General features: G+C 44.7%; 1 protein-coding gene and 1 pseudogene across 3 annotated transcripts in view; one reads left to right on the plus strand and one right to left on the minus strand.

The window, feature by feature from the left end:
• Nucleotides 1-25,700, plus strand: LOC144953562 (uncharacterized). 2 transcript variants are annotated; one of them, XR_013640831.1, is made up of 3 exons: nt 1-188; nt 610-692; nt 25,622-25,700. XR_013640831.1 is itself a non-coding variant. In XM_078884142.1 (3 exons), the coding sequence occupies exon 3, from the start codon at nt 6,318-6,320 to the stop codon at nt 7,371-7,373; it is 1,056 nt and encodes a 351-aa protein (XP_078740268.1). In that variant the 5' UTR covers nt 1-188; nt 610-692; nt 6,290-6,317; the 3' UTR covers nt 7,374-9,472. The 2 variants fall into 2 exon arrangements, 1 of the variants encoding a protein (XP_078740268.1); XM_078884142.1 differs by lacking the exon at nt 25,622-25,700 and adding an exon at nt 6,290-9,472.
• LOC144953551 (uncharacterized) overlaps nt 19,320-27,041 on the minus strand; it is a 13,582-nt pseudogene continuing 5,860 nt past the window's right edge. The window contains exon 3 of the transcript XR_013640828.1: nt 19,320-26,936. The product of XR_013640828.1 is annotated as an uncharacterized LOC144953551 (transcript). The remainder of the gene's footprint in view (nt 26,937-27,041) is intronic.

The raw sequence follows: 27,041 nt of genomic DNA on the forward strand, positions 1-27,041 counted from the left end.
GAATAGGAATCTTAATACACTTGAACTCTAACCTCGTTCGATGACGTCACCATTGCATTACCTCATCAGAGTGAAACGCGAGGGGGAGGTGTACCCCGCTAGTGACGTCATGTCACCTCGTGCTGCCGCGTGACGTCACGAGATACCAGGAAGCTGCCGATCCGCGCGCGCGCTTACTGAGATCCGTGGTGAGAATTTCACATCGTGGTTTTTGTTGTCGTGGTTGTTGTTGTTTACCCAGGTAGAGCCTCGCTCCGTCTTTCTCTCATAGGGATATCAATTGAGGAGCAGCGAGTATGGAATCGATGTCCAGGTTGGAATAATGCAACGCGGGGCCTAGACATGTGGGGCCTTGCCTCCTGCCCTCGCCAGATTGCATTTGCTTTAATTCTCTGCTTAGGTTTAATTTGTCTTCACCTGGCTCACTACTTTGAAACTTTGTATCTTTTAATTATTTATACAGTTTTATTTTTCCAGGCCAAGCCCACTTGAACTATTCCGCTCTCTTTCAGAAGCGACCTGCCCACAACAAAGTGGATTATCAACGTGTGGAAATGAATATCGGTCAAATACTCTAAACACGTGGTGATGTTGACTCTTAATGTGCAGGGGAAAACCGGAGGATCCGGAAGAAATTCCACGCGACCACGGGGAGAGAGACACGAAAACTCCAATATACATCCGTAATACAGGTTTGTTTGGGTTAGATCGCGTAAATTTTCAAGGTGTCGTTGAACCCGCCACCACCCGACACAGCCAACTAGTAAGGGTTGTCACATAAACAGAATGTGGTCAGTTCGTCACTAGTACAGCACACCGCTTGTGTGTTGGAGAGCCAAGCCACAACATTTACCATCAGAATACGGCGTTCGCCAGTAATTCCCACCAGCTTCAACAGGCGACAGCCAAATGTTGTGGCTTGGCTCTGTGGGAATATAAATTAGGTCGCTGGGTTTATAGCGCAGCACGCGAACCATTGCACTGCCACTTTTCACTCATGCACAAACATCATCGGAAGTATTGTATTCAGTAATAACTAAGTTACCCGGCTTCGCACAAGTCTGAGTAATCAAACATTAAGAGTAATGTCTTGCAATGCTGGCTTTATTAGAATTATTGAATTCTGGCAATTAAGTCTGTAAATGTGTGTATATTGTCACGGGTTCTTGGTTGTATTATACAATCACAGGGCTTGTTTGTTTAATCATGAGGACAGCTTTTAAATTTGTTGCACTTGGAGAGCTTAAGGATAGACATTGTTGGATGTTTTGCCATCTGGTGGGTTTAATCGAAAAAAGCTTCAATTTTGGCATACATGTCGACAGCAGTTTGGCGAGGTAGGAAATTGTAGCCATCATCACCTTGCCAGAAAATCAGTCGATATTTAAGAGCATAATTGGATCGGTGTGTTTTATTTCTGTGTAGGGTATTTGGTCCTCAGTTGCAAGGCGATGCCTTGAGTGACATGTTGTTCAGCAGTCAGAAAGACAGCGACTTAAGATGGTGTGAATGCATTTAAGCGGTACTCATGTTGACCATGTGGAGTTTAGTGGAGCATGTCTTTCCACAGCAATAGGACTTGCATCTTGGTGTTGATGACATTTTTGCAGTGCTGGTGAGCCTGTCTAGTATTGTCAGACATGCAAGTAGATCTGTGGTAATGTAGGTAGGTCATTAGCTAGTGGCAGCAGACTGCCAATGCGATTATGTACCTGGCCCTGCACTTTAAATGTGGGCATGTAGCCAGATGTCGTGATGAGTTGGTTGGTGCCAAAATATCGAACTTATGCTTCGGCATTGGCTTGCATCGATAGTGTTGGCAGGTATAAATACATGAATAGGCTCGGGATGGTCATTAATTGCAGTAGCTGCAAGAAGTAGACATGGAACCAATGGCAGGAGATTATTTGGCTGTAGGTGCAGCCATGGCAGCACTGGCAGCATGCTGTCTTGTTTCTTGGTGTTCAGGAGTGGCAATATCAATAGGTGCAGACATCGCAGCCCTAGCAACATGCTCTTCTTAGTGTTCAGGAGATTCATTAGCTGTAGGTGCAGCACAGGCAGCATGCTGTCTAACTTTGTGTTAAGGAGTTTCATTATTTCTAGGTGGGGCCATTGCAGAACTTGTACCAATCGCATAAATGATTGTAATTGGCTTTGAAGAGAAGCGCACGTTTTCCGCTAGGAACAGTATAGGTGGAGGTTAAAGTTAATAAGCATGAAGAGTAAATAGTGAGTGTGTGAGTGAATGCAATATAGATTCGTAGGTATAAAATGAATGAAATCACGACGTTTCGATTGCAACACAAACAGTCATCATGATCAGGTGGGAAAACCACAGCAAGAATTTTTTTGCTGAAATGGGAGAGAGAATTGCCATGGTAAGAGGTTATATAGGTAAGAAAGGGGGGAGGAGCAAGGGGGCGGGGAGAGGGTTGGTTGGCGGTGTGGGGTAGGGGGAGGGCGAGCGCTGCGTGGTATAGTAATACCCGGCAGATATGATAGATGACAACCAATACAAAGCAGTTAGGGTTTTACCTCGTTAAAAACATCCTTCCAATGATTGCTCAATTTGTATCCATCTTCTCGGTTGAAGTTATGTCTATGTTTATATATCTGGATGGCTTCATGAACAAACCTTTGATAGTAGCCCGATGGTTTGCAGAGTACCTTGGTCTCGGGAAAAAAACAATATCATGCGAGCCCATAGCGTTATAACAATGATCAGCAACGGCAGAGGTATTGGTTCTACCATGTTTCAGATCTGCCATGTGTTCGCGAACACGGTCTGATATATGTCGTTTCGTTTCCCCAATGTAACAGCCACCACAGGTGCAACTTAATTTGTCAACTCCAGGATATTGCATGTCAGGAATGACATCCTTCACAGATGGGATTAGATCACTGATTTTGTGTAATGTATTTATTCGGACCTGGATCTTGTGTTTGTTTAAGATTTTGGAAATCTTTTTGGTAACACCTGCTATGTATGGTAACATGATGGTTTTGATCGACGTCTCAGTGGGTTGTTTCTCCATGGTTGGAGAAGCAGCTTTGCGAATAATGCGGTCCGAGTATCCATTCATCTTGAGGGCCTGGTGTACGGGTTCCAGTTCACTGGCTAGGTGGTGTTGGTCAGGAATGCAGTGGGCCCTATGGTGTAGTGTTTTGATGAGGGAATTCTTCTGTGCCAGGTGGTGGTGGGAATCAGGTTTCAGATAGGAATCTGTGTGGGTGGATTTCCTGTAGACAGTGTCCCAACAAGCCATTCGACCTCTTCTCAAACAAAACATCCAGGAATGGTAGCTTACCATCCTTCTCCACTTCCATGGTGAATTTGATGGATGGGTGTATGAAATTAATGTGGTTGAGAAATTGGTTCAATGCTGGCAGGCTATGTGGCCAAATGATGAAAGTGTCATCTACATATCTCAAGGAAGGACATAGGGTGGATGTCTGGATGGCATCTTTTTCAAATTTCTCCATGAAAAAATTTGCTATCACTGGTGATAAGGGGGGACCCATGAGGTACCTTAATTTTGTTTGTAGAAAGTACCATTCTAGGTGAAGTAAGTATCGGTAAGGCAGTGCCTAACCAGAGTAGGAACATCAGGATTCAGTCCATGTTGGACTCCATCTTCAATTATTGCTAAGGTGTCAGGCATAGGAACCTTGGTGAACAGAGAGACGACATCAAAGCTGACGAGAAAATCATCTGGGGACAGTGAAATGCACTTCATTAGAGAGACCAAGTGAGCTGAGTTACGTACTGATGAGGTAGTCTTGCCAGTGAATGGAAGCAAGGTATCAGACAGAAAATGGGCCTGTTTGTAGGTAGGTGAGTTGATAGTGGAAACGATCCTGATGTTCCTGCTGCTGTATTTTCTGTCTATTGACTACAGCAGAGGTGGATGGATTTTCAACATAAACTAGATCTCTGCACTCTTAATTAACGCCTATAGTACCATAAAGAGGATTGGGGCTCCGGGTAGTTATTTGATTAAATAATCAATGCCTCTGCTCACATTTAAAGATTTGTTTGATTTTGGGCAGCCCCGTCTAAAGTTGCGTGACCAGGAGTCGGAGCCATTTCCTGTTCAACTTGGCTTGTGACAGAAATTCACCCTGGCCCCATGCATTACATTACATAGCAGCTCAATAACTATGTAGTTTGAGAAGATCCCAATGGTCATTTCAAAACCATTGCATTCGTTAGGGTTACAATCATACACGAATCGATGCCTGGTTATAGTTAAAGGATCGTTCCCTGCTGGTCAACAATGTTACATCTGCTGATGATCTGGTAATGGCTACTTAATGAGATGGAATTAGGGAATCTTGTTCTGTGGCTTGATAATTCCATCATGAAATGGGGCCTTGAAAATGTTCCACAAAAAAATCACCTGCCTGGGAATTGAATGTCATCAACAACTGCACCTGCTCAACTCTCCATTAATAATCATGCAGTTCTCCATGTGTTGGAGGAGCTCCCATAGTTGGTTAATGTGTTCATGACCAGCTGTGGTTTGGCAGCCAATGTATCACTTGAAATTAGTTGAGCAGCATTCTTTCATTAGACTGTGTAACACTGTGTTTGGTACTGGCAAAGGAGGTCCCATGATGTAGATGCTCACCCCGAGCTCTCATTACTCTGATGGTGCATTGTCTTGGTGCTGTACGCCTTTTGGCGTCCTCTGGTCTAACACCGTTTAAGACGAGGCTCAAAAGAAAGCTGTCTCTGGTGTGGACCAATCAGTTTAAAGACAATGCATATATTTCATCATGCATTGTGGTTAATGCAGACATGATTCCTTGTAAAAGGTTTCAGTTTGGTGTTTTAACATTTTAACACCTGTTTTGTTGCCAGAAAAAAAGGGGAAAACCTATTATCATGTGTGGAAGGTGCCTAGGACTTTTGCTCCATACAAAGGTGTGAGTTCTAAATTTCAAGTTTGTGTGACTGCAAGGATCCATACTCTTTGGTTTATTCGGTAAAGCAGTGAGTGTCCATCGCCAAGGTCTAATCCATATGAGACAAATTTAAAGCCACTTACATGGCGGTCAATTGCACCTATCATGGTATTAGCACTGTGATAAGGTTACTTCCAATTCTTCATGAATAGTGTGTTTTTTTTTAATATGTTATAATGATCCATGTGAAATGTACGTGTATTTAAGAGTTTATCTTTGTAGGGAGTGGTGGTGCGGTTATTTCACTGCATTATGAACTCAACAAATAGATTGATTATTGTCTAAAACAAACACGATTGATAAGTGAAAGCTGAATTTATTGTGGGCCTCTGCTATGTTGATTGATCTTAAATGAATTACATGGTGAAGTGAGGAAGCAATAATACAGAGCAGATGAAGGCGGCCAGGCATGGTTCTGGACACGCAACCGCCTTTTTACCATGCCAGTGTGTGACAGTGTCAAGTTTGTATTTGCAGTAAAGTATATTAACCATTGAACAAGGAGGTTACATCAAAAGAATAGTTTATTTTAGTTTTCCTCTGGAACTTTTTATGAGAATGGATACGGTCAGGAAAATATCTCCGCACATGCAGCTGAAGTTACATCTGTTCATCCGAGCATTTAATCAAATCTGAGCCTGGCTTCGCACCTGCAAGTTTCGATTGAACATTAATTTATGCACCTCCATGTGGCGATGTCCGAGAACTCCCTAGCTTACATTTAAAAGCAAATTTCTTACATTGACATGCTAATCTCTCACAATACAATGGCCACCCCCACAACTTAGTTTATCAAGATTTCTCCTATCTTACGTTTACATGAAAATCTCATCTCTTGCCCCGCCCACTGACCCTTGGGCTCCACCCATCTCAAACCTTTCTAAATCCCTGCCTTAGCTCTGCCGCCATATATTTTTTCCTACCTCAGCAGCTCTCACCTGATGACAATTGCTTGTGTTGCGATCGAAACGTTGTGATATTTATTATTTTTATTATTTTATATTTTTTCTATCTATGTGCCTTTACCAAAAGACCCAAAGAATATAAATCTATGCATAATATAAAGTATTATTTTCAACACCCTTCGCTATGTTAGCTGAATTTTTCTAAATTGAGTGCTTGGAGTTTTGGGTAAACTTTCATTTTGAAGATACTAGGGCTTCCGGGCAGGTTTCTGACAACTTGCCCTCTCACTGTGTGCCTTGACAGCCCGTGTGATATTAATAAGTCTAGACGTGCAATTCAAGGGTGACTGTATTTATTCCTCTCTGCCTCGATACTGATGTAGATGGTATGGATATGTTTTTTCTGTCTGCAGCTGACGCTTGTTCTGTAGAATTGGCTTGATGGAGCAAAGGCACTCAGCGCAGCTCGGTACAAAAAGGAAACATTGCGACCACCAGTATGCAAACAGCACGGATCGTACTGAAAATTTGACACAGCACCAGAGAACTCTCACAGGAGAGAAACCCTTCAGGTGTAGTGTGTGTGGGAAGGCATTTTCAGATTCATCTACTCTTAAAAAACACCAGAGAACACACACAGGAGAGAAACCCTTCCGGTGCACTGTGTGTGAGAAGGCATTTGCAAAGTCATCAGTTCTTCAGAGACACCAGAGAACACACACAGGAGAGAAACCCTTCAAGTGCACTCTGTGCGGGAAGGCGTTTGCACGGTCATCACATGTTAAAGAACACCAGAGATCACACACAGGAGAGAAACCTTTCAAGTGCAGTTTGTGTGAGAAGGCATTTTCAAGTTCATTTAATCTTAAAATACACCAGAGAACACACACAGGAGAGAAACCCTTCAAGTGCAGTGTGTGTGGGAGGACATTTTCAATTTCATTTTATCTTAGAATGCACCAGAGAACACACACAGGAGAGAAACCCTTCAGGTGCACTCTGTGCGGGAAGGCGTTTGCACAGTCACCACATCTTCATAGACACCAGAAGACACACAGGCATCAGAACATCCCCAAGGAGTGTAGTCTGAAATCGACTTGTGAAAGTCAAAGTGCTGCAATGAGCCCATCCCTCCTGATAAAAGAACCAGAAGTTAATTCCAGCTTGGACACTATGAAATGTATCAAGGTGAAATGTGAAGTGATGGTGACGAGTGAAGAAGTGAAGGTAAAATGTGAAGAAGTGATGGTGAAGAGTGATGAAGTGAAGGTGAAATGTGAAGAAGTGATGGTGAAGAGCGAAGAAGTGACGGTAAAATGTGAAAATGAAGATTCAACTCCAAAATCGCACCTTTACATTGATGGAGGCAACGTGAAGCAGGAGGAGAATTTTGACTTTGAGGCAGAGCATGGCAACTCCGAGCAGTTTGTGGAAGTGGAGGTGTGGGTGGACTTCTTAGACAATACAAAGTCAAATGGAGATGCTGTAGATGTGTAAGCTTGACAATGAAGCTCCAATAAATTCACCTTTGTCACAGGCCTTTAATTAAAATAATGTTAAGTTGAACACTCAATTTCCAGGTTCAAACCTGCAAAGGAAGAGCGGCCAGTATTTGCGGACCTGCGGGTTGGGTAGATCTCTATCCAGGAGCCATAGCCAATAAGCTTCCAAGCATTCACAATGTTTTCATAATATTAGTATTTATCTGGTGCTTGCTTAATCGCCTCAGCAATATGAAGTTTCATATCTCATCACAAACACTTGAACAGCATGTTGTATATATGCTTTTTCCAAAAAATTATGCTAAGAGTGATTCTGCCTATTTCTTGTAATAATTTTGATCGGGATGTTGCGCTGGGCGACGGAGAGTCCCCCCCGCCTCCTCCCTTGCCACACAAAAGACAGCTAGAGGATAATTACTCACAAGCCTGCTGGGGAAGTCATAAAATGTAATAAAAAACGGCAAACCCACGGGGGGCTAATGAGATTCTGCGGGTAATACACAGTTGACTTTAAAAGAAGGCCGCCATAAAGGAAACATCCCCCAAATAAAACAAACAAGACGGAAATAGCAGGGGTCAAGAACCACCATTGGAGAGCAATATCCACCCAAGGGCAGTTAATCATCATGAGCTGACTGGGTTTTTTTAAATACAACAGTAAGGTTTGAAGCTTAGGATATCTTGAGAATAAGAAGCACGGATCCCTCGTGATACAGACAGGGCACAAAGGTGAATAAAACCCTCGGAATATCCTTGGTAACAACTATGGTATACCACAAATCTTGGTTAAGCATGAGCCAAATCATAATTATGAAAGTATTAGGCCTAGGGTTATTCAGAACAGATACAATGCGAAGTATGTCAATCACACGCGACCAAGATAATGTATTCCACGGGATCAGAGGCTCACCAACCGCCTTTGTCTTCCAGTAGCTAACAGCACATGGTAGCAGTAAATTATGTATGCAGGGGGCGCCTCCCCCTAATATATCAAATACCACGCAAGAATTCCAAACTGCGACGTGAGTGCTGTGAAGTCTGCTAAAAACATACTTTGAGTCGCTTGCAGAGTCAAAACTGCAGAAAGTGGTATGGTTCTAAGCTATTAGAGGTGTACATTTTTTTACTTCCAACTCATGTTGAGAGGATGGAAAACATGGCGACAGCAAGCACACCCGTGCACAATAGGTCACGACTTCAAAGTCAGTGCCTCTTTTTGAGAGACCGCAAGTCTGATGCGAAAAATTGTAACACTTCTAACCCGTGATGGGAGCGTGGGGAACCCTGCCCAAAATATGAATGGAAACATGGCGGTAATACAGACATCCGGACAACAAACAGCCCAAGCGACTTCAAAAGGAAACAGCTACCCCTTTGTGAAAAGAAAAAACCTGAGGTGGAAAAATTCAGATAAGCAAGAATACAAGAACATAAATCAGTACTGTTCAAAGAATCACCTAACTGCAACTGTGGAGAAGTCCAAACCATCAAGCACATCACCGATGAATGCTCCATCCATGCACATCCTGGCGGTATCGCTGAAATCCACACTGCGTCAACCACATCATTGGACTGGATGAGGAACCTTTGCATTCATTTATGACGATCATTAAAAATAAAACTTTTGCTTTTCACAATGCCATACGAAAAACGAAGTACTGCGAGTGGCAGGCTCCAGGGATAGCCCTCGTGATTAACAAATTCATAGGGTGCTCTGCATCAGCAGAAGCCACGCATCACGGAGAGGTTTCATTGACAGAGGCTGCCAGCCAAGGCTGGTGCTCGCAGTATTACAATACAAACGTGGGGAAGAGTGCAGTAGCATTACTATTCCCGGTGGCGAGGTCGCTGTGTACAACCAACACGTACGATCATAGAGTGACCATCGTTCTGATTGTGCTCTGATCAAAGTAAACCCTTAGAGGGAAAACTGGTGCAACCACTATTCTTGAGAGTGCCCCTTTAAATTACAACTGACAGGCGAAGTTTAGTTGAGGGTTGGATCCGAGACTGACACGGAACGAGATAACTTGATCTGTAGCGTGTCCTCTGTGCAGCACGAGTCGTACATACAACTGGAAAGGGACTCTCTTGAAGAGGGGTGGGGGGGAATACGAAAGGCACTGTCTCTCCAAGTCGCTCCACAGTCTACAAGGATCAACAGTGTTTGGTGCCAAGGGGGGTGACGCACGGCATCGAGAGGACGAGCTTCGAGCGATGTCTGGTGATGGGATCATCACACACATCGACGCAGACAGCGGGACCCATCATCCCTGCCAGCACGGGCACTGCCGACATCGTGACCATCCTGCCAACTCTGCAACGACCTCAGCGGTGAAGAGAGACTGATTAAGCAGCCGAGAGCACTGTGTGTTCTACATATGCTGACCCAGCGCCCCTGCGGGGGACCTGAGGTATTTTCGGTACAAGGAACGCAGCACCTCGGAAGTCGCTAACTCAACAGTTAGTAAGAAGACACAACAACCGCCATTCGCCACTCAGCGGCGGTGACGTCACAACGACGCTTGTGCCAGGCTATGTGCACCTTGAGGCCACGTGAAGTGTCGAACGCCCGCTGGCAGGTCTTTGAAAGATTTATGAGCTCGCACAATCCAGCCGAATTAAACCCAGGATGGATCGAAGGCAGGCCAGCCTAAATGTTTCCAACCGGCGAAGATGCTCCATTAGGGGAGTCTACGTTTCGCAAGCGTAGAGAAGGGAGGGAATGACCGTGGCCGAGAACACCTGAAGCTTCGAGTGGAGCGACAGACCAGGTAGCTTCCGCACAGCGTACCGCAACCGATAAAATTATGATGCCACATGACTGATTCGGAATGAGACCTCCGCTGTCCAACCGGAGCCAGTCATGAGCACACTGCCCAGGTATGGGAAACTCTCCACTCTCTCCACAACTGCCCCATCACCGATTGGGAGTTGTGTGGGTTGAGTGCCCGATGGTACAAAATACCCAGGCAGGTGCTTAGTTTTGGTGGGGCTGATGGTAAGGCCCCACCTCTAAGTGGCACGCTCCAGGTTCAGCAGGAGCACCTCCAACTCCTCCTCTGAGTGAGTGGCAATTACCAGATCATTGGCATACATAATGTGGTTGACCAATAGGGAAGCCATCCCTTGACCGCACCCAGGCATCGATCAGCCTCTCATTGTATCTGTACCAGATGAGAATTCTTCTGGGACAGCCATCAAAGTCTTGACCAACTGTGGTCGAAAAATATGTTAAATAATTTGGGAGCCAGAGGACATCCCTGTCGCACCCCAAGGTGACGGGGAATGGCTCCGACTCCCGGCCGCATAGTTTTACCCGGGCCCGCTCGCCATCATGAAGGTCCTTAATGATTGTGAGAGAGTGTCAGAGCCAAGGCCTACTGATGGTATCATAGGTCAATAAAGCAGAGATGTAGGTTTTCGTTGGAATTCTCTACATCTATGCTGCAGCAAACGGACAGAAAATATGGCATCTGTACAGGACTGCCCTTTCCTGAAACCGCATTGGGGCTCCGCAAGCCTCTCAGCGCGCCTGGCACGGCGATGTTGAAAAATCCTTACATTCTTGGGTTTTTCGGTAAAGTCACGTAGATAGGTTCAAAGAAAATAACAAAAAACTACGACGTTTCGATCGCAACACAAGCGGTTGTTTTCAGGAAAAGGGGGATTGGCTTCCACTGTTTATAAGGGGTTTGAAATGGGCGTAGCCCAAATGTCAGCAGCTAATGATAATGTAAGTGTAGGGCAGCTCAACCTGACGGTGGTTGGTTTTCCACCAATCAAAGGGCTGCCAGGTACAGCACACCAGTGTGTTGGAGTACCAAGTCACAACATTTACAATCTGAGTACGACATTTCGCCAGTATTTACTATTGATGAAGCTAGTTGTAATTACTGGCGAAACGTCGTACTCAGATTGTGAATGTTGTAGCTTGGCTCTCCAACACACCGGTGTGCTGCACTCGTGACGAATTGGCATTTGGTTTTACATGACAACCCTGACTAGTTGGCTATGGGTGGTGGCAGGTTTTAACGATACATTTATATATTTACGTGATCTAACCCAAAAAAAACCTCTTATGTATGATATTTGTCGCGAAAGCCTACGTGTTAAACAGTATATAATATAGACTGTAGCAATGGTTATTAAGCTGGGTGAGTGTACTAGGCAGTCTATAATGTAGACTATTACCTTGATTTGAAGCTTTCGTGATGGCAGGAATCCATACTCTTTGGTTCTTTCGGTAAAGTCACGTAGTTAGAAATAAAATAAAACAAATCACGACGTTTCGATCGCAACACAAGCGGTCGTCATCAGGCAAAGGAGTCAGCCTCTAAAGGAAAACTGTTTATAAGGGTTTGGGGATGGGCGTAGCCAAAGTGTATCACAGCACCAGGAGCATGGGTGGTGCATGAGTGCCAATGCAACAACAATGCCAATGATGCAACAATGCCAATGCTGCAATAATGCCAAACGCTGGGGATGCGGGGGGGAAATTAACTCGGAAAAAATTAACCCGTAAAAACAAAGTTTTTCACTATAAATCCTTTATATGCGTGGCATCGGTTTCATTTTATTATTCATTTCTGTTTTTCTTGAGTAAGCAAGCAAGTGAAGTTAATATAAAGGATTTAAAAATGAAAGATCACCTCTTGACATGCCCCGTATATTCCCGAGGGCACTAGCGTTGACCCGTTTTACCACTTTCAAGAACCTGGCGGCTTCAATTTAACTGCTGTATAAATAGTCTCCACTGTACAGTGTGGGGGCAGGGATTTCATGCCATGTGGTTAGTCAACATTTGCGTCATCATGAAACGGGCGGCTAGAGTCCTCTCGTCCTCTGGCTTGAGATGGTTGCCACCTATGGGTCAGATGATTGTCTGCCACCATTAAGCAATTGGGAATTACATATTTATTTATTTTCCCCTAAACAGTGTAAAATTTAGGAAATTTTTTTTTCACGAAAATGAATTGTCACGCACAACAAGTCTGTGTGCAAAATGTCAGCTTGATTGGATCACGGGAAGTGGGTTAAAAAACGACCGAAAGATTTGCACGGTCGTAAACAAGCAAGCAAGCAAGCATGCAAGCAAGCAAGTGAACTTAATATAAAGGATTTAAAAATAGACTAGGACCCGGAAGATATGATGCAGCAACTGTCGCGGCATCTCTTCAGAAAGGTGAGAGACTCGATCATGTGAGCCTTCTTGTCTCGTCGTCTGTTAAAAGCTCTAACATTTGTTAGAGCTCTAACATCTGTTACAGCTTTTAACAGACTTGAGACAAGAAGGCTCACATGATCGAGTCTCTCACCTTTCTCAAGAGATGCCGTGACAGTTCCATCATATCTGCCTGGTACTAGTCTATTTTTCCGAGTTAATTCCCCCCCCGCATCTCCAGCGTTTGGCATTGTTGCTTCATTGGCATTTGTTGCTGCATTGGCATTGTTGCTGCAACGACACTCGGGCACCGCCCGTGCCTTCTGGTGTTGTTGTTACAATTGGGCTACTCCCATCCCCAAACCCTTATAAACAGTTTGCCTTGAGAGGCTGACTCCTTTGCCTGATGATTACCGCTTGTGTTGAGATCTAAACGTGATTTATTTTATTTTTAACTACGTGACTTTACCGAAAGAACCAAAGAGTATGGATTCCTGCAGTCACGAAAGCTTCAAATCAAGATTGTTATTATTTTATTATTTGTTCTATCTACGTGGCTTTACCGAAAGATCCAAAGAATAGGAGATACATTCTCCACAAAACGAATTATAATTTTGTATTACGTGCTTATATAGATTTTGTCGAACTACGACTAGAAATGCTCCTTGCTGATTAACATCTGGATGTTCGTAACCATTGGTTGAAGCAAGCCCGGCTGCTGTTGACAAACTGTACACCAATAAGGGTCCACAGGTGGCTTGCACTAAATCAATGATGCACTCTCAGAAGGCTGTGCTATTTATAGTCTGTGTAAAACATTTCTTTGTTTCGTGGAGAGACCGATAAATGAAAAATGTGTCTGCGGATCTGTTTCATAGCAAGGAGATAATTTTAAGAGCACTTTTAAATGCATTTTTGTTACAGATTTGTATTCAGTTACAAGGCAGAGCACATCTAGGAGATGCATTTTCCACAACATCACTAATAATTTTGTATGACGTCTTATATATATTTTGGCGAACGAGGACAAGAAATGGTCCTTGTTGATTAACATCTGGATGTTCACAACCATCGGTTGAAGCAAGCCTGACTACTATTGAGACACTACACCGAAACCGGTCCACAGTTGGCTTGCACTGAATCAATGCAGCATTAATTATGGACTCGCAGAAGGCCGTGGGATTTATAGTTTGTATAAAATATCCATTTGTTTCATGGAGAAAAACCGATAAATGAACGAGATGTCTTGTCTGCTGATCTTTTTCATGTCTGTGTACATCGGTATCCCACATTGCTTACCACATGTTTATTTAAATATATATAAGCGCCCTCAGGAGAAGTCACCTCAAAGTCACAAGTGGGTGATGTCAGCGCCTCCCTATCTCTGGTTAGTGACCTCGCCAAGAGCATAACTCGCCTCGTCCACGGGACATGACGACTGTGCACTGTCTCGGAATTAATTTGCAGTCATAAAATCTTGACGTACACTAAAGAACACGCACAGAGTTCTTCAGGTGTATTGCGTATGGTAAGGCGTTTACAGGTTCATCCAGAGAATACACGTAAAAAAAACCTTTAAGTAAACTGTGTTTTGGAAATCATTTAAAGTGTTTTTTTCTTTTTTACCAAAAACGCGTAAAGAAATCTACAAGGAGAGCACAGTTTGAAATGAACGTGAGAGTCAGTGCCACAATGAGTATCTCGTAACACAATAGCCAGAATACAATTCCAGCTTGGATACATGGCCAGGAGTGGAAGTGTAAAGTGAAAAAGTGAAGGCCCAAAGTGAAGAAGATTCTACTCCAGGACACGACCTCCATGTGGATGCAGGTAGCGTGAAGCAGGAGGAGCATTCGGACTGTGAAGGAGAGCGTGGCGACCCGCAGGAGTTTGTGGATATGGAGGTGTGAGTGGAGTTTTTAATGCATGCAGCTGTAGGCGTCATCCATTCAAGTTATGAGCTTTCAATAAATATGCAGTCGCAGTGTAGTGAAATATTTTCTAATTTCAAAGAGTGCTTTTTTTCATAATCTAGAAGCATAATTTGAAGGTTATGCATGAAGATACGTTGCTTCTATATGTTAACTGTTGGACATTACCATTAAATTGGCTGCCGTGTGTCGCGTTGCCTTTCTGCAAAGCTCCCAATCTGTCAATCTAATTATTATGCTTTACTTCACACAGTACACTTGAATGCAATATACAAATAGCACTCATCTTTTCATCGACTGTGTTAAGCTGTGTGGAAGCTGTGACGTACTCAACCATATAAATAATTTGCCGGGATCACCCATTAATGTTGGCCAGGTTACTAGTGCCTGTATAGTGGGTTAATTTCGTGCGATTTGTTACGCAACTTTTAACTTGAGGCGACAGGTTATTAACGTTGACTGTCTTTAATTGTAGGCCAGTCACCAACAAAATCAAGAGCCGCCATTTACCACCATATGGTGGTGAGGTCACCATGGTGCTTGTGCCAGACCAGGTGCATTTAGAGGCCACGTGAAGTGTCGAAAGCTCACTGAGAGACGGTAACGGTCTGACGGAGATGCCTCTCGGATCCACCACCTGTGCCCCCTACACATTTCCACATAATAGCACAACGTCGAAGAGTAAGTCACACAAACACAATCTTACAAGTAGTCAAAACCAAAAACACGTCCACTCAAACCTACATCCTCGTACGTTTCTATATCTATCTTGATATGGGAACGTTCCCACTATTCAACAAAGGTGTGAGTCACAAAGGTTTTCGCATGTTTACCCTGCTCTAGTTTATCTTCATGGGTCTGGGAGTGGTTGAGACCCCCCCCCCCCCGTCGGTCTTCCACACATTCCTTACAGGTAGGAACAATATGTTCTACACTGCCCATGCATACATTTTTAATATAAACAGCTCTTTGATTGGTGGTGACCTACTGCCGGGTCCGGAGAGGGGAGGTGCCTAAGGGAGGAGCGTCAGGGGAGGGTCTAAAGCAGGGGTCCTCAAACTACGGCCCGCGGGCCACATGCGGCCCGCTGATGACATTTATCCGGCCCATGGTCACTAATTGGGCTGCGCTTGTGAGCACTAATTGGGCTGCGCTGGTGAGCACTAATTGGGCTGCGGTGGTGGGCACTGATTGGGCTGCGGTGGCGAGCACTGATTTGGCTGCGCTGGTGATAACTGATTGAGCTGCGGCGGTGGGCACTCATTGGGCTGCGCTGGTGAATGATTCAATGGGCCAATTGACTGGACTTGCCCCCCAGGCCTAAGGCTGCCAGCCCTCCCCTGGCTTTGCTTAACTGGCTCTCCCTCCCTCAGCTCCCTCACTTGCCCCTCGGCTCCACTCCCAGTGAGATTCCTGTGTGCTGGGGATGTAGATCCCCAGCACACGCACCGCTGAGTAAATGATAGAGGGGTAATAACAGAGTGATCTCTGGAGGGGCTGCCTGCTGTTTTCCCGTGCTGGTCAGTGACAGACAGCCGAGGAGTAGGAAACCCAATTTAAATGACAGTAAGTGCATTTATATTCTGATTGCTATTCAGTTGTATGAGGTTATATGTTGTATGTTATGTAAGCCCCGGTTCATACTGTTGCGATCTCTGATCAGTGCGAGTTCAGCCATATGCTTGTATGGCTGAACTTGCATTAGATTCGGAAGAAAAAAGGCACATGTGCCTTCTTTTTTCCTGCAGTGGAATCGGATCGCATGGGTCTTCTCCCCCATGCGATCAGATTCCTATGCGAGTTCGCAGATCGCACTGCGATCTGTGAACAAAACTGCAGGTGTAATTATTTTTTTAATGGCACCCGCACAAGTGTGAGCCTGGGGTAAAAGCGGAGTTCCCCCAATCAGACTGCATTGATGGGCAGTGCAGTCTGTATGTCTCTGTGTGGGCAAAGTTATTGCTGGTATATTGTTTTTGTAGCGCTGTATATATATTGGTATTTTACTAATAGCAATTTTGACTCCCTAGGAAACAATGATGTCAAGAAAGAGAAAAATTGACTCGGAGTGTAGGATATTCAAAGAACAGTGGACTTATGATTACTTTTTCATGCAGTACAAGGAAAGAGCTGTGTGTCTGATATGCCAGAATATAGTGTCTGTTCAAAGAATACAATTTACGTCGACACTATGAAACTCAACATAAAGATAAATATGATTGTTTGGTCGGAGAAGTGAGAAAAGATTAAATATTAAAACTGAAAAATATATTAACAACTCAGCAAAATACTTTTGTGAAGCAGAAGCAGCTAAATATTGCATCACTGCGAGCAACAATGCGGTTTCAGGAAAGGGTGGTCCTGCACAGATGCCATATTTTTAGTCCGTTTGCTACAGCAGAGGTGTAGGGAATTTCAACAAGACCTACATCTCTGCTTTATTGACCTGGTCAAGGCCTATGATACCATCAGTTGGCCTGGGCTCTGGGTTGTTCTTCGTGCTTTCGGAGTCCCTGACCCTCTGCTCACGCTCATCATGAATGATGGTGAGTGGGCCCGGGTAAAACTTTGTGGCCGGGAGTCGGAGCCATTCCCTGTTCACCTTGGGGTGCAACAGGGATGTCCTCTGGCTCCCACATTATTTTACATATTTTTCAACCACATAGTTTGTGAAGCTTTTGATGGCTGTACCAGAGGAATTTCCATCTGGTACAGATACAATGGGAGGCTGGTGCCTGGGTGTGGTCAAGGGATGGCTCCCTATTGGTCAACTATGTTATGTATGCCGATGATCTGGTAATTGCCGCTCACTCAGAAGAGCTGGGGCCTTACCATCAGCCCTACCAAAACTAAGCACCTGCCTGGGTATTTTGTACCATCGGGCACCCAACCCACACAACTCCCAATCGGTGATGGAGCAGTTGTGGAGAGAGTATAAAGTTTCCCATACATGGGCAGTGTGCTCATGACCAGCTCCGGTTTGACAGTGGTCTCACTCCGAAACAGTCGAGCGGCATTTTTTAAACGATTGCGTAATGCTGTGTGGAAGCTACCTGGTCTGTCGCTTCGCACGAAGTTTCAGGTCTTCTCGGCCACAGTCATTCCCTCTCTTCTCTATGCTTGCAAAACGTGGACCCCCCATAATGGAGCATCTTCGCCGGTTGGAAACATTTAGGCTGGCCTGCCTACGATCCATCCTGGGTTTAACCAGGCTGGATTGTGTGAGCTCACAAATCCTTAAAAGATCTGGACAAAGTCTCATCGGTGAGCTCCTCTGGCAGGCAAGGCTGCGTTGGCTGGGTCATGTAGCCCGCATGCCCAGTCACCGCATGCCTAAACAGCTTTTGTTCGGCCGGATCAAGGGGGCTAAAAGGGCACGGCACAGGCAAGAGAAGAGATGGAGTGATGTGGTACAGGAGGATGTAGAGCTGAGTGGACTTGCCGATGACTCTTATTAGTGGTGTCAGGATCGGCCTCTGTGGAGGAGGCTCGTGAAAGACGCTGCTGAGCAGTTGGAGGCAGTCGCCCTCCAACAACAACAGAGGGCAGAGGAGTGACGCTCACAACGAGAGAAGTGCCATGTGGCTAAAGCACAGCAAATTGGCACAGTTGGGGGCACAGGTGGTGCATCGGCAATTAATGTCAGTAAGTCGACACGTGGCACTGGGTCTGCCCCGTCATCTGGTCCAACCCACGTGAGACTAGGCTCTAAGGAAAGCTATCTCGGGTGTGGACCAATCAACTTCAAGGACAGTGCACATTATCAGAGTTATGTCTTTTGTTTGTATTATGACTGCAGGTATTGCGGTCTATGCAAACATGACTCCTTGTAAAAAGGTGTCAGTTTTGTTGCCAGATAGAAGGGTAAATTTTTTTTTATTGTATTCTCTTACATCACACGAGTCTACACCATACTATATACTGCCATAGACAAACCCAACATTAAATTATATACTGTATTGCTATAAACCACCCTATACTTATACATTTTAATATAACACTATGTATTATTCTACCCACCCTAATGTGTATCACACTGCTATATGTTTACTATACAATTACGATACTATATATTACTTTGTACATTGTATTAAGCATATAAATGTTGTACTATTTGTTATTATACACTATACCAGTATATACAGTATACAATACAGTATGTAATTTAATGTTGGGTTTGTCTATGGCAGTATATAGTACGGTGTAGACTCGTGTGATGTAAGAGAATACAGTTTAGATGGAAGCATATTATATATTTTTTACGACGTAGAATTGTAATGTATTACTTACTGTTAGTAACTCAGCTTATTGTAAAGTATATTTAGTATACTGATGATACTATGTAGTTTATACTTTAGTTGTTTACGTGGTGGTTTTAGTTACTGCAGCTACATACTATTAACACTCCTTCTCTTTATTAATGCTACCCCTATCCCCTCCCTTTGATGCTGCTAATCCTGCATAATGCACGGGCATAAGTAGTACTATTCACATACCTGCATTTCCCATATCCCCTCCCTTTGATGCTGCTAATCCTGCATAATGCACGGGCATAAGTAGTACTAATCACATATCTGCATTTCCCATATCCCTTCCCTTTGATGCTGCTAATCCTACATAATGCACGGGCATACGTAGTACTAATCACATACCTGCATTTTCCATAAATATGCTAAATTCATCTTGATATGCATATTCTTTTGTCAAGGCGCCCTTTTCCCCCCTTCCAACCCAGCTTACATATATATGCTCCAAGCACGTGTGCTGTTTCATTCAGACGCTGTCGCCTCGACAGACCTGGTTTTCACTTGAGGACGGCTGCTTGCGTTGTGGCCGAAACGTCGTGAGAAATGTTTTATGTTTTATTTTATTACTTCCCTTCTACGTGACTTTACCCAAAGAACCAAGAAGATGAAACCCTGCCGTCACGAAAGCTTTAAATCGAAATACTTCTAAACAACCGTATATACGTAACTCAATGGGCAGCAATGCTTTCCACGATCAGCTAATAGTTGACGCACCACCTTAAGATGGCCACTCTTTGGAGTAATCTTATTAGTCCCGATGTGCGTTATGTATTAACCTCTCTTTGCATCAGAGTTTATTATTTAATGGATCATTGTGACCTCCCTCTAGTTGCTTTAATGTGTGCAAGGCAGCTGGGGTGTGAGGGGTGGGGATTTGCCTCACCCTTTCATGCCCCATGCTTCACCCCGATTATTATAAGAAAAATAATTGTCAGAATAATTAATATAAAATTTTGAAAAAAGGCCCATATATACAACACACCTCATGCTTTCTTCTCATAAAGGGGAAGCTGTTTCTGTTCACGTTTTGGGCAGCGTTCCCCACAATCCCATCACGAGTTGGAAGTGTTACATTTTTAAAATCCTTTATATTAAGTTAACTTGCTTGCTTACGACCGTGCAAATCTTTCGGTCGTTTTTTAACCCACTTCCCGTGATCCAATCGAGCTGACATTTTCCACACAGACTCGTTGTGCGTAACAATTAATGTTCGTGAAATTTTTTTTCCAAAATTTTACACTTTTTAGGACAAAAATATTATATTTAATTACCAATTGCTTAATGGTGCAATGCAATCATCTGACCCATAGGTGGCAGCCATCTCAAGCCAGAGGATGAGAGGACTCTAGCCGCCACGCATATAAAGGATTTATAGTGAAAAACTTTTTTTTACGGGTTATACTTGTTTCGCATCAGACTTGCAGTCTCTCAAAAAGGGGCGCTGTGACCTTTGTAGTTGTGACCTATTGTGCACGGGTGTGCTTGATGTCGCCATGTATTCCATCCTCTCATCACGGGTTGGAAGTACAGTAAAACAAATATTATTATTCACCTCTATTAGCTTGGTACCGTACCACTTTCCGTACCAGTTTTGACTCTGCAAGTGACTCGAAGTATGTTTTGAGCAGCGTTCACAGCACTCACGTCGTGGTTTGTAATTATTACGTGGTATCTTATATATAAAAGTCTCCTCGCGCTTGCGGGAGATTTGGCTCTCGGATGGTGGGCTTCACATAGAAAAAAAAATTACAGGCGGCACGCCCCAAGCCCCGCCGTGGGAATAGGCTATTCCGTTTTCCCATCCGTAAACTTTAAAGTAGTTTAATTAACACATTTGTGCCGTTTATATTATTAATTATTTACTTATTGCACGCCATCGACCCTACCAAGTGACGCCAATTGCGTGGGGGGGGGGCAGACCCTGCCAAGTGATGCGCGTTAGCTCGAGCTCACGGGGACATTTCCTTTTACGCGTTTTACAGCCAACACATACACACATAACGCTGCGGATATTCCTTCATAGTGTCATGTCCTCTTCGCCCCCCCCTAACACGATGCATCCAATTAATAGTACAGACTCCGTAGATAATATTTTTGTGCTTACATACCATTATTCTTGCACGCGCGGGGGATGCCCCTAGCCTGGCAATGTGCCAACTCCGCCGCCTCGCCAATGTAGGCCAGGACGGGGGCTACGCATGACACAAGGCCTCAACATGGCTATGGTAAATACAAAGTTCCTTGCTTCTTACGCTAACTCAAGTCCATTATTTACTATTGTTAAACACATTAGTTCACAAACATTACAATAATAATGTTTGTGTGCAGATCATTAATCACGTTCATTGCTTATTATTTTTAAACAAATCCCTTGCCAGATATTGTGTGCAGATAACAACTCAGGTTTCATTGTTTACCATTATGAAACAAGTTGACATGTTACAATAATTATGTTTGAGTGCACAAAACTCCTTTTGGATTTTTAGGTTGCTAATTTTTACCTTTTTTTGCTGTCTTTCATGACGCTGCCACGGTCGACTGCCAGTCTGTGATTTCTGATTATTTCTTCAATACATTTCTATTGTTTCCATTGCTCACGTCACGCTATTTCCTCATACGTAGTACTGCCATACTGATAGCTGTGCCATCATCGGGGATTGCTGTGCCCGTCAATGTGTGTGTCTTTGAGTCCATATGTGTGTGCGTGTAGAGCAATGCGTGTCTTTAACTGCATGTGTGTGTCTGTCTTTTTCTAATGGACAACGCCCCATGTGTGTGTGTATGTCAGTGTTTATGTGTGTGTCAGTCCAAGTGTGCGTGTCAGTCCATTTGTGTGTGTGTAAGTCCATGTGTGTGTGTAAGTACATATGTGCGTTTACGTCAATTTGTGTGTGAGTCCACGTATTGCTGTGTGTGAGTCGGTGTGTGTGTGTGAGTCGCTGTATGTGTGTACATCCGTATATGTGTGTGTAACTCCATGTGTGTGTATCTCAAGTGCATATCTATGTGTGTGTGAGTCCATATGTGTGTGTGTGTCTGTAAGTCGATGTGTTTGTGTGTGAGTCGATATGTGTGTGTGAGTCGATGTGTGTGTGTCTCAGTCCATGTGCGTGTGTGTTAGTCGCTGTGTGTGCATGCCTCCATGTTAGTCAGTGTAACTCCATTTCTTTGCGTGTCTGTAGGTCAATGTGTGCATCTTAGTCCATGCGTGTGCTTTATTGACCTGCTCATGGCCTATGATACCATCGGTAGGCCTGGCCTCTGGGTTGCTCTTCGTGCTTTCCGAGTCCCTGACCCACTGATTACCATCCTTAAGGACCTTCATGATGGTGAGCGGCCCCGCGTCTAACTACGTGGCCGTGAGTCGGAGCCATTTCCTTTACACCTTGGGGTGCAACAGGGATGTCCTCTGGCTCCCAAATTATTTTACATATATTTGGACCACGTAGTTCGTCAAGCCTTCAATGCCTGTACCGGAAGAATTCCCATCTGCTACAGATACAATGGGAGGCTGATCGATGCCCGGGTGCGGTCAAGGGGATGGCACCCTATTGCTCAACCACGTTATGTATGCCGATGATCTGCTAATTGCTACTCACTCTGAGGAAGAGTTCGAGGTGTTGCTGCTGAACCTGGAGCTTGCCACCAAGAGGTGGGGGCCTTACCATCAGCCCCACCAAAACTAAGCACCTGCCTGGCTATTTTGTACCATCGGACACTCCACCCCCACAACTCCCAATTGGTGATGGGGCAGTTGTGGAGACAGTGGAGAGTTTCCCATACCTTGCCAGTGTGCTAATGACCGGCTCCGGTTTAACAGCAAAGGTCTCACTCCGAATCAGTCGAGCTGCATTATCTTTTAATTGGCTGCGTAACGCTGTGTGGAAGCTACCTGGTCTATCACTCCATACGAAGCTTCAGGTCTTCTCGGCCACGGTCATTCCCTCCCTTCTCTACGCTTGCGAAACTTGGACCCCCCTAATGGAACATCCTCGCCAGTTAGAAACATTTAGGATGGCCAGCCGACGATCCATCCTGGGTTTAACCAGGCTGCATTGTGTGAGGAGCTCACAAATCCTTGAAAGATGTGGACAAAGTCCCATCGGTGACCTCTGGCAGGCAAGGCTGCGTTTCCTGAGTCATGTAGCCCGCATGGCCAGCCACCGCATGCCAAAACAGCTTTTGTTCGGCCGGATCGAGGGGGCTAAACGGGCGCGGCACGGGCTGGAGAAGACATGGAGTGATGTGCTACAGGAGGACTTGGAGCTGAGTCCACTTGCGGATAACTGGTACCAGCCGTGTCAAGATCGGCCTCTGTGGAGGAGGCTCCTGAAGGACGCTACTGGCCAGTTGGAGGCAGTCACCCTTTAACAACGGAGGGCGGAGGAGCGACGCTCACAACAACGAGCGGAGCGCCGGGTGGCTAAAGCACAGAAAGTTGCTACAGTAGGGGCCACAGGTGGTGCATCAGCCAGTTGTCTCAGTCGACCTGTGCCATCTAGGTTTGCCCCGTGACCTCCTGCCAGCGGGCGTTCGACACTTCACGTGGCCTCAAGGTGCACATAGTCTGGCACAAGCATTGTCGTGACGTCACCGCCACGTAGTGGCGAATGACGGTTGTTGTTGTTCAGTCTATGTATATGTGGAATATGCCGCGCCACGCGTTCTGTGGGTCTGTTGCTATGCAAGCGAGCAGTGTACAGTAGGGGGTATTTGAGGACGAGCTTGTTGTCGGGCGTGAGGAGGACGTCGTTAAGATGGGTGACAGGTGTTAGGGGTAACCGAGGACACAGGCCGGTGATTGGCTAAGAGGGTGAGTGCTTAATGACTGGCGTCGCTCAGGCGGGAATAACAAGGCCACGTGAGGCTGGGGGCCTGGGGGCGAGGGGTAAAGCGTGGGGTGAGATAATTAATAGGGACTAATTGATACGGGGATAAAAGGCACAGCGCAAGAGAGAGACGGGAGTCTTGGTTAGAGCTGGAGTCTGGATAGGAGTTGGAGTGATGGTGCCCGGGATAGCGAGGAGCAGGAATAAGTGGAGAAGATACGATAACGGTAGCAGTGGAGAGAGATAGGACAGAGTACGGTAGTAAGAGAACGTAGAGTGAGTGGTAGCAGTGGTAGCAGTGCATCGGAGAGATACAGAGTAGGGTAGCAGCGGAGTGACGGACTCTGTGAGAGCAGGAGAGAGAGAGGAGAGACATAGAGCGCCGTTGATGGCGGATGGCGTGACGGAGCGAACGGGGAGACACGGAGCGGTGATGAGGTGTGGACTTTAAAGAGCAAATAAACGGAACGAGAAAGACAACCCGAGTACGAGTCCTACATATATGTGTGAGTCAATTTGTGCGTGTAACTCTATGTGTGTGTATCAATGGATTTGCGTGTGTAACTACATGTGTGTCTGCCTTTTTCGCCCGGGCAACACCAGGTACTAACCGCTAGTTTGATATATTAGGAGGAGGCGCACCCCTGCATACATAATTTACTGCTACCATGTTCTGTTAGCTATTGGAAGACAAAGGGGGTTAGTGAGGCTCTGATCCCATGGAATACATATTATCTTGGTCGTGTGTGATTGACATATTTCGCATTTCACATTGTATCTCTTCTGAATGACTCTAGGTCTAATACTTTCATAATCATTATTTGGTTCATGCTTAACCAAGATATGTGGTATACCATAGTTGTTACCAAAGATATTCCGAGGGTTTTATTAAACTTTGTTCCCCATCTGTATCTCCAGGGATCCACGCTTCTTATTCTCAATTAATATTTTGATATACTGAGGTTGAAGATATAGCTAAGCTTCTAACTTTACTGTTGTATTTAAAAAAAACCATCAGCTCATAATGATTAACTGCCCTTGGGTGGATTGTGCTGTTCAAGGAAGGTTCGTGACCCCAACATCCCGAGCAAAATTATAAAAAAAAATAGACAGAATCACTCTTAATTAATTTTTTTGGAAAAGCCATATATGCAGCATACTCTTCGAGTGAGAATAGGTTTTCTCCTTTTTTCTGCAAACAGGTGTTGATATGTTAAAACACCAAACTGAAACCTTTTACAAGGAATACTTGTGGTCAGAATGCAAACAAAAAACACTCTGGTAATATATGCATTGTCTTTGAAACTGATTTCTTTGCACCAGAGACAGCTTTCTTTCAAGCCTAGTCTCAAACGGTGTTAGACCAAAGGACGCCGAAAGGTGTACAGCACAAAGACAATGCACTATCAGAACAATGGGTGCCAAAAGGCGTGCTCTTTGAGTGTTTGTGATGAGATGATACAAAACGCCGAGTTGATGAGGCGATTAAGCTAGCACCATATGAATGCTAATATTATTATAACACAGTGAATGCTTGGGAGCTTATTGGCTCTCGCTCCTAGTTAGAGATCTACCCAACCCACAGGTCCGCAAATACTGGCCGCTCTTACTCTGCAGGTTGAACCTAGGAATTGAGTGTTCAACTTAACGTTCTTTTCCTTAAAGGCATGTGGCAAAGGTGAATCTATTGGAGCTTCATTGTCTCAAGCTTACACATCTACAGGGTCTCCATTTCACTTTGTATTGTCTAAGAAGTCCACCCACACCTCCACTTCCACAAACTGCTGGGAGGTGCCTCGCTCTGCCTCACAGTCAGAATTCTCCTCCTGCTTCACGTTGCCTCCATCGATGTGAAGGTCCGATTTTGGAGTTGAATCTTCATCTTCACATTTCACCTTCACTTCTTCGCTCTTTACTGTCACCTCTTCAAATTTCACCTTCGCCTCTTCAAATTTCACCTTGATACATTTCATAGTGTCCAAGCTGGAATTTGCTTCTGGTTCTTTTTTCAGGAGGGATGGGCTCATTGCAGCACTTTGACTTTCACAAGTCGATTTAAGACTACACTCCTGGAGGATCTTCTGATGCCTGTGTGTTCTCTGGTGTCTTTGAAGATGTGATGACTCTGCAAACGCCTTTCTGCACACACTGCACTTGAAGGGTTTCTCTCCTGTGTGTGTTCTCTCGTGTCGATGAAGAACTGATGACTGTGCAAATGCCTTCTCACACACAGTGCACTTGAACTGTTTCTCTACTGTGTGTGTTCTATGGTGTTTTTTAAGATGAGATGACTGTGCAAACTCCTTACCACATAGAGTGCACTTGAAGGGTTTATCTCCTGTGTGTGTTCTCTGGTGTCTTTTAAGAGGTGATGAACCTGAAAATTCCTTCCCACACACATTGCACTTGAAAGGTTTCTCTCCAGTGTGTGTTCTCTGGTGTTGTTTAAGATGTGATGACTCTGCAAAGGGCTTCCCGCAAAGGGTGCACCTAAAAGATTTCTCTCCAGTGTGTGTTCTCTGGTGTTTATGAAGATGTGGGGACTGTGCAAACGCCTTCCCGCACAGAGTGCACCTGAAGGGTTTTTCTCCAGTGTGTGTTCTCTGGTGTTCTTTAAGATGTGATGACTCTGCAAAGGTCTTCCCGCAAAGGGTGCACCTGAAAGGTTTTTCTCCTGTGTGTTCTCTGGTGCATTTTAAGATGTGATGACTGTGAAAATTCCTTCTCACACACACTGCACTTGAAGGGGTTATCTCCTGTGTGTATTCTCTGGTGTATTTTTAAATAAAATGAACTTGAAAATGCCTTCCCACACAAACTGCACTTGTTTGGTTTCTCTCCTGTGTGTGTTCTCTGGTGGATCTGAAGACCTGATGCCCATGCAAATTCCTTCTCACAGACAGTGCATTTGAAAGGTTTCTCTCCTGTGTGTGTTCTCTGATGGATCTGAAGACCTGATGCCCATGCAAATGACTTCTCACAGACAGTGCATTTTAAAGGTTTCTCTCCCGTGTGTGTTCTCTGGTGTAATTTAAGTTGTGATGACAGTGCAAAGGACTTCCCGCACAGAGCGCACCTGAAGGGTTTCTCTCCCGTGTGTGTTCTCTGGTGTATTTTAAATGTGATGAATCTGCAAACGCCTTCTTGCAAAGGGTGCACCTGAAGGGTTTCTCTCCTGTTTGAGTTTTCTGGTCCCGTGTCAAATTTCCAGTACAATCCATGCTGTTTGCATATTGGTCCCATTGTTGCATTTTTGTACCGAGCTGCGCTGAGTGCCTTTTCTCCATCAGACCATTTCTGCAGAGGTAGCGTCAGAAGAAGCGTCAGCTGCAGACAGAAACAAATATACACACTATCTATGTCAGTATCGAGACACAAGAGGAATGAATATATACACAGTCACACATGACTTACACGTCTATATTTATTCTT

Source organism: Lampetra fluviatilis, chromosome 78 (genome assembly GCF_964198595.1).
Source record: "Lampetra fluviatilis chromosome 78, kcLamFluv1.1, whole genome shotgun sequence".
Lineage (NCBI taxonomy): Eukaryota > Metazoa > Chordata > Hyperoartia > Petromyzontiformes > Petromyzontidae > Lampetra > Lampetra fluviatilis.